This window comes from Gnatocerus cornutus, chromosome 5 (genome assembly GCF_029298725.1).
Source record: "Gnatocerus cornutus isolate USDA-ARS CGAHR chromosome 5, icGnaCorn1.1, whole genome shotgun sequence".
Taxonomy (NCBI): domain Eukaryota; kingdom Metazoa; phylum Arthropoda; class Insecta; order Coleoptera; family Tenebrionidae; genus Gnatocerus; species Gnatocerus cornutus.
The window spans coordinates 12,959,255-12,967,173 of NC_142237.1; the positions used below are offsets into that span (position 1 = coordinate 12,959,255).

At 37.1% G+C, this 7,919-nt stretch overlaps 3 protein-coding genes across 4 annotated transcripts; 2 read left to right on the forward strand and 1 right to left on the reverse strand.

Annotated features, from left to right (window-relative positions):
- Positions 1-1,687: 1,687 nt before the first annotated feature.
- LOC148174705 (uncharacterized) lies at positions 1,688-2,958 on the reverse strand. Of its 2 annotated transcripts, none has more exons than XM_088036577.1 (5): positions 2,557-2,958; positions 2,358-2,513; positions 2,214-2,305; positions 2,065-2,161; positions 1,688-2,017 (listed from the first exon to the last, which is right to left on the reverse strand). In XM_088036577.1, exons 1-5 carry the CDS (start codon positions 2,731-2,733, stop codon positions 1,820-1,822), a joined length of 720 nt encoding a protein of 239 aa, XP_087892703.1. In that variant the 5' UTR covers positions 2,734-2,958; the 3' UTR covers positions 1,688-1,819. The 2 variants fall into 2 exon arrangements, with proteins under 2 accessions (XP_087892703.1, XP_087892702.1); XM_088036576.1 differs by having other exon boundaries at positions 2,352-2,513.
- A 1,908-nt stretch (positions 2,959-4,866) lies between these two features.
- LOC148174706 (dual specificity protein phosphatase 21) lies at positions 4,867-6,797 on the forward strand. Its single transcript, XM_088035979.1, has 3 exons — positions 4,867-5,105; positions 5,375-5,636; positions 6,179-6,797. The coding sequence occupies exons 1-3, from the start codon at positions 5,011-5,013 to the stop codon at positions 6,503-6,505; spliced, it is 684 nt and encodes a 227-aa protein (XP_087892105.1). The 5' UTR covers positions 4,867-5,010; the 3' UTR covers positions 6,506-6,797.
- Positions 6,798-6,881: 84 nt separating this feature from the next.
- RpL35A (ribosomal protein L35A) lies at positions 6,882-7,814 on the forward strand. Its single transcript, XM_088037198.1, has 3 exons — positions 6,882-6,952; positions 7,151-7,560; positions 7,737-7,814. The coding sequence occupies exons 2-3, from the start codon at positions 7,153-7,155 to the stop codon at positions 7,758-7,760; spliced, it is 432 nt and encodes a 143-aa protein (XP_087893324.1). The 5' UTR covers positions 6,882-6,952; positions 7,151-7,152; the 3' UTR covers positions 7,761-7,814.
- Positions 7,815-7,919: the final 105 nt, after the last annotated feature.

The window sequence follows — 7,919 nt, forward strand, 5'->3', positions numbered from 1 at the left end:
GATTATTTCTTCAATAAAAAATAGCTGCAATGACTTGTGCATTCAAAGGTGACTGTGGTTGCGAATGAGTTTTGCTATGATTGCTTGATAAGTTCTACAATCGTGTGCAAAAAATTCTGGGCGCCACTGTCATTCTTCTGACATTGTTGTTTATGTAGAAGGTATATTTATACAACCAACCTGTATAAGCAAATGATTGATTATACAAAGTGCTTGGGATTTGGCAAGGTTTGTTCACATGTCAAAATGCTTTTCTGTATCCTCAAATATTTGTTGACAAATCCCGATATATTAAAGATTTCTAATTTTCATCTAGTTACCGTGTTCCAGTTTTTTTTGTCCACCAGGTGACCAGGCGGCTTTGAAGTTTGAATTATCTTGGTTGCACTGTCTGCCACCTCAAAAAATCTTTCGGCAGTTTGAGGCTAAAACTGTCATTGTTTCCATTAAAATGTCAAAAATTTCGTAGCAACCCACCAAATATTGAGTTACCTTCGAAATTTTGTTGCGTGTCCTTAGTTGTCACTTTGACAGCTGCCAATTTTGAGGTTAATAGATGGGAAGTATAATAAACAGAAATACATTTTGTGTTGAATATTTCATAACAAAAGACTGTTTCGTCAATCAAAGACATGACTTAAAATTTCTAAGCCAACTGAGGATGAATTTTTTTTGTTCGCACGATGTTAATCCAAAGTCTATTGTACTTCTCATTTATTTTGAATACCGCATTTCAAGGTCATAATTTGTGACAGTTGTGGAGCTTTACGACAAATTTAAGAGGATTTATGTATTGAAAACAATCACGAACATGTCTTTGAGTGTTCCAGTACTCGTTTATGTTCAATTCAATGGATAAATCTTCTCAAATTGGCCGTAGAGCTCCACAATTTTCACAAATTTTGACCTTGAAATGCGGTATTCAAAATAAATAGAGTATAACGTGTGATCCACAAAATTTTTATTTAGGGTAGGCTTTGACAAAATTTACGCAAGTCGAGAAAAAATTTGACAGTAATTTGATATTTGTCATTTAATTTAATTTCAATTATAGTCGAAATTTTATAACTTTGGTTTAACCCCGCCCACATGAAATGACGATTTGAATTTGTCGAATCAAGAAATGGCTAGCCTCCTTTACTTAACACTATCAAAAATTTGACGGCTCAAGTGTCACACATGTCAAGAAGATTTGCGGTTTTGGGAGAATTTATTTAATCGTGAAAGTTTCGTGGATTTTGATAGTGTTTTATCTTCTAATGTGTAGACATTTCTACCCCGACTTTTAGCAAATATCGACGAACTATCAAAATTTTGCAGAGTAATACAGACTTCCAGCTAAGATTCAACTGGCCCAAAAGGTAGGCGGAGTTATAAACCAAAGTTACAAAATTCTGACTATAGTTACATACATTATTGGTTGTGGAGAGACACACGATACATTTGCTCTTATTTGCACCTCGGAATGTTACATATTTTCATCTAAAAATTGATGTTATATCAAAAACTAAATTTCATTCCTACATGACTTCAATGTTTATCTCTCTCTCTTTCATACCCTAAACAAAAATTTTGTGGCTCACATGATATAAAGAAAACGATTTTAGTGTTAAGCATATTTTACTAATAAAAGTTAGTTGAAAAAAAGACATTCTTATGAACAGCGAAAAAAATTATAGTTATAAACCATTATCTAGAACTGTACAGTTATGTAATACAAACATTTTATTAGGATTGGACTTGTGTTCCTAGCCTACCAATCAGTCTCTTTGTGAAAAACTAAAAAAAACCTATAAAAACATGACAATGTGAACAAAATTTAAAGATAAATTGGATGGATTTTCTTCATATTTAGCGGCTTTCGGCAAGATGGGCACTTTTTCATACTTTTCACGGCTTGTGTAATGCACTCTTTGCAGAAGAGATGTCCACATACTGTACTTGCAGCTGGACGTTGACATAACGATTCAAGGCAAATGGCGCAACTAAAAGCACTAGTAGGACTAGTCTCCAACTTCTGAAATGTTAAAATTAGACCAAGAAATAATAAAATAAAATGGTTACTTTGGGCTCTGGTTCTTTAGGTCCTCTTTTAAACTCATCCAGAAGCACATCTGCCCTTTTTAACATCTCTTCTGTTTCTTTCCTGTAGTCTTCAAGGCTGTAAAATAACTAGTATTCAACAACGACCTTTGCAAATAGATTCTGAGTACCTTTTCAGGTCCTTTAAGAGATCAGTTGGATCAGCGTCTGCACTTGTACCAGGTTTACAATCATCATAACCCACTTCTTTATTTGGTAAAACCTACAAAAAAAACGTAAATTCATGTTTGAAAGCTTCTTCAATTCACCACAACATCATCTTCTGAGTCGTCCAAAACAAACACTGAAGAAGATTCCTTTTTGAGGGCGATTGGCTCTTCTTCTTCGTCACTTGAGATAAAACCACCTGTCTTCATAAAATCCGTCACTTTTTGTTCAACTGCATTTAACATCTCATCAGATTCAGAGGTCTAAAACTTGTCGTTACGAACACCGAGACAAAAACCAACTTACCTCGTCCAATAAGTCCACCGGGGCTGGTTTTGGGGTGAGTTTTCTTGCCGCTGCCCGGCGCGATGGGGTTCTTCTTCGAGGAGTTATTTCATTTCTCAGACGACTAAGTGATACGAAGGCAAAAGGCGAGGTCTTGGAGTTAGAGGCAGCCCGCCGTTTCTTCACAACGCGGGGCATCCTGTTATTTTTTTTGAGGTTATTGCAGCTGCACAAAGTGTTGGAGGATCGTTTTAAAACACACTTGACACGCAAAGAATGGAAAATACTTTGAAAGTTCAAATTAGGGGCGCGAATTGTTTTAGGTAGTTAAACAAATTTGAAAATTTCAAGATAATAACTGAATGTCAACCGTCAATTTTAAATGACTGCAGCGGCCTCTAGTGGTCGTTAATAGAACTATTTATATCCCGCGCCTAACACAACGTGGGTGTATTAGAAGTTGCAGATCTTCCAACGGCGCAATACATTAAATCTTTTTTTTCTTAAAAACATGCAATAAGCCCCTAATACACGAATAATGTTAACGAAAATGTTAACATATTTAAGATTTCCAGATTTTTTAGTCTTCTTTCTCAATTTGAGTGAACTTGGTTATTAATAGAATTTCGCCTAAATAACTTCGAGACAATTAGCAAATACCTTTGTCTCATTTCAATATTTATAGTCGAAATATTCCGAAGAATAAAAGCGCTGCTGCGACACAATTTTATTACCTGAAACCTTCCATTGGACACGTGGCCGAAACCTGGCTTTGAACACCTCTTTTTATAACGACAATAAGCTTTTATGAGGCCTTAAAATAAAATAACAACGCGATTTTTATAGAGTGGACAAAAACAGATTTATTTCTCGAGCGAGAAAACACAGAAGAAATGACGTACTTTTCGCTTATTTTGAAAATTCCAGAAAGCGAGTCTTGTTACGTCATAATCGCGTATTTTTTAAACAGTGCCAAGAGTAAATGATTACCACTTGAAATAGAATTAGAGGTTTTTCTGCGAGTAACAGTGGTCACGGCTTTATCCACGTGGAAGCTTTATCAAAAGTAGTTCAAGTTCTTCAAGGAAGGTTTTGGCAAAGGATCAGGATAAATGATTGGAGTTAAATTGCGGCACTACTCCTCACCCAATGCCAAGACCGAATCTCTTTACCCAAATTATTATTGAGACGCTTGATGAGAAAATCTGTTAGTCAACATCCACTTTTATTTTTAATTTTTCACACATTTTTTGTGGATAGTTTTTATTTACGGTTTCTTTGCTTTCTCGAACTGTTGACGTGTTAATGCAATGAAATTTTAGAAGCGAAATTATTTTGGGTTCTCGGTGAGTCATTTTTTTAATACAAAGTTGCAATTTTCAAACGGTTCCAGCTGGCATTTAACAATAATGACTCTTGGCCAGTGCAGGTGCAACAAGTCCAAAAATTCGGACGTTGCGTAATCTCGCTCTAGTTTGAACGTTTTTTTTTTAAATTTCGCAGAATTCAGGTGTTGTTATTTTTGTGTTCAAACTGGTGCAAGAATTGTTGTTCTCAAGTGAATGCGCAGAAAAGTCACGTCATCATTTTTGGAACGTGTTCCACTTATTTGTTTACATTTTTTAAATAGATTGAACCTGTGGACACCCATGTGACTTTTTTGACACCGGTGATGACTAATCTGGGTAATAATACAGGTGCGTCAAAAGACCTGGCGTGGATTTTGAAAGATGGCTTATTACCTTTTCAGCTCGAGAAAGTGGTGGTGCCAAAATTTAACAGGTTACAAAAAAGTAAGGATTTTTGTGTAAAATTTTTGACTAACAGATTTGAAAATTGATTTGAAACAAGTCTACAATAACTGAGTTTAGACTTTTCAAAATAAACACTAATAAAAAATGTTTACCGTAGAGCTACCAAGTATTTTCAAACATTACAATCAGCTAAAAATAGCAATGCTAATCGGCTGAAAGATGTGAATGAAAAGAAGTAAATGTTTGGAGTAATGATTGTTAATTTTGCCTGTCTCCACGCTCGTTTGTACATTTCCCTCGCCATTAAAAATAAAACTTTTCAAGTTCGAGCCCCTGAAAATCACCTGAACCCCCACACGCGCCGCTGACTGATCCTCATTCATCAATCCATTACCAACAGTTTTTCGCTTATGAATGGACCAAGAGGACCCGGTTTCCAACGTTCTAAACATAACTCGCTTCTATAATAGTTCTCGAAGAAATCCAACATAGTTGTGCGTCGTCGACGTCGTTTTCAGCCGCCTGAAAGTATATAAGGATGGAATGTAGTGTTTACACAAATATTTGGCGATGGAATGTCGCTTTCCGACGCGCATGTCCGCATTTATTTTGATTCGGTTTAAAACCTCAGGTAATCGAGGGATTCTATGACTCAGTTTGTTTGGCAGCGTTTCAGTGGTTTGTTTCGAATACTTTCACTGAAAATTTTTTGGTTTGCGCGATGGATATTGAACTGATTCAGAACGAGTCCTTCGAGGACTTCAAGGATAACACGGTGGAGGAGATTTTCAAGGACTGCGTCAACGTGGAAATTAAGTGAGTTGAACGAGTGCGTTTTCTCCAACTTTTTTCCAATCTAAATATGGGGGCAAAGGGGGCAAAGACACCACCTCGATTCAAAATCTCCGAATTCCTTTAAAGACATCCCAACAATTTGCCCTAGAAACCTTGCCAAGATTTAAATTGCTGCGAGTTTATTATGTTGATGAATCGTTGCTTTTATTAAATTATCCCGTAAATCTCTTGTAACTGCACATAAACAAACAAATCTGCATTGCTGACAACTGGTAATTGCATTTTTGCAGCCCCAGATCGCAGTCGATGATGTTGCTACTCCCTGGAACCATCTCGGAATTAACAGACAATTTAATCCTGTGCTCCGCGTCTTCAGTCACCACTAATGTCTTAGACGCGCTCAACATCGCCTGTGTTATTAACGTGGCACCCGAACTACCCGACACGCCACTGCACAGAGACGATATTGCATACCAGAAGATCCCGGTTTTGGACTCGGGGAATACCAGGATTTACCAGTTTTTCGACGCCACCGCCGATTTGATCCAAAAGGTAAAAAGTCACGACAGTCTTGTAAACGCGATGTTTATTTACGGGACGAGGCCAAAAACCCGAGTTCTCATTGTGAAATTTTAATTGGCTTAGGAAACGAGCGTCTTCAGAGATTCCAATAATTCAAACTGTCACCGAATGTAAAAATGGTGAAGGCGCTTCTTTTTCTATGCAATCGTCTCATCACATGATGTCGCTGCAACCGTAAATATAGTTCATAACTACCTAACGTGAATCATATCGTTCGATTCTATTTTGGTACCTCAAAGGAATTTTCAAAAAAAAGCTCTTGCATTCCACCGCCGAAGCCAACAGCGAAAATCTTTGATTGATTGCCACGTAAACATCATAGAAATGAAATTAAAAAGGATCAGAATCAGAGCAGGGACGTTTTATTGGCAACACTCACAATTGAAGTGATTTATTTTCCTCGCAATAATTTATTTTAACTGGTCTTGTAGTCGCTGACACTTTACTACAAACAGAAATTTATTTTCTTTCTCTCCATAATTTTCATTTATTCTTGTTTCGTGTTCTTCCAGGTTGCCAATTCCGGAGGAAAAACGCTGATTTACTGCGTTGCTGGTGTCAGCAGATCTGCGAGTTTTTGTCTCGCTTACCTCATGAAACATCACGGATTGACTCTTCTTGACGCTTACAACTACGTCAAGTTGAAGAGGCCAAAAATTCGACCCAATTGCGGATTCTTCAAGCAACTGATTGAATACGAAAAATCTCTTTTTGGAAACAACACTGTTCGAATGATCTTCAATGAGTTCGTTCAAATGGATATACCAGACGTCTACGACTGTGATTACCAGTTTGCTCACTTTACTAAGAAGAAGAGAAATCAGACTGGGAGGTATTGAACGGATTTTTGCACTGTGCTGAATATTCCAAAATGCATTTGTCCAAGACAGCATCATATTGATGTGCACGATTTTCTAATTTTTTAATTTTTGTATTCGAGTTTTGTTTGAATGTACTGAAGACATGTCTTAAGTCTGATATATTAACTTATTTGTAAGTTTGCAGATTTGTGTTGTTATAACATTGTTTAGCAGTGATGAAACTGCTGTAAAGGGACCAAAACCAACGTTTTAATGTCTGTCAAATATATCAATAACACGTTATTAAAAATAAAGTTAATCATGTATAAAACCCATTTTATTTAAATTGTTTTTAAAAGAATCTTGGAGAGAAGTTAGCCGCGGAGCAGATTCAAAACTAGTAACTTTCGTTCGTCGCGTTGGTACTGAATCGATTCTGCGCACATACGTCATAGTTGTCATTCTTTTTGACAGAGTGCGATCCAGGTAAGTTCTTCGGTTCTCATCATTCCGTTTTCTTTAATTATCTTCTTTATTTCTCAATTTTTCCAAAAACTACCTCTACGAAGTCTTTCAGCATCCCTCTACGACCATTCTGATACCTTCATCGTCCCACTTTGTGTCATTTTCACGGCGATGATCTCCGATTAACCTCACTTTGTTTACATGTGTGTTATTTTGTAGCTATGGCAGACGCTGCAACTAAGAAGCCGAAAGCCGCGAAAAAGACGAAAGAGGGTGCGGAAACTGTGACCGCCAAAAGGAGGATTAGGAAACGACACGGACGTCTGTACGCGAAAGCCATCTTCACAGGTTACAAACGCGGTCTTCGTAACCAACATGAAAACACCGCTTTGTTGAAGATTGAAGGTACCGGAGAGAAACAAGATAGCTGGTTCTATGTAGGCAAGAAGTGCGTTTATGTGTACAAAGCCAAGAATAAGACCTGTGTTCCTGGAAAGCCTAAATCTGTAAAGTCAAAAGTTAGGGCTATTTGGGGCAAAGTGACGAGACCCCATGGAACTAGTGGCGCTGTGAGGGCCAAGTTTAAGAGGAACTTGCCAGCTAAGGCAATGGGGCATCGCATTCGCATTGTGAGTAAAGCTTGCCTTCTTTTGGTAAATTAAATTCAAGCTTTTTTGTTCACTGATGTCTAAGACATTTGAAACCTGATAGTTCAATAAATGAAGTCAAATTTAACTGAGAATCTTACTAAATTGCCGTTTTATGTCATGCATTGAGACGTGCTAATAATTGTTTTTTCTTGCAGATGTTGTATCCTTCCCGGATCTAATATTTTTACTTTGTAACATAAGTTATAGAAAATACATCAATTTTATTGATGCTTTTTGCGTGTTTTTCTGTACCTTTAAATCATCAATACAAATTGTTATTTGTAGTGCTTGTGACAGGCCACTACGTATGCAACCAACAATACATCAGTGCGATTTCT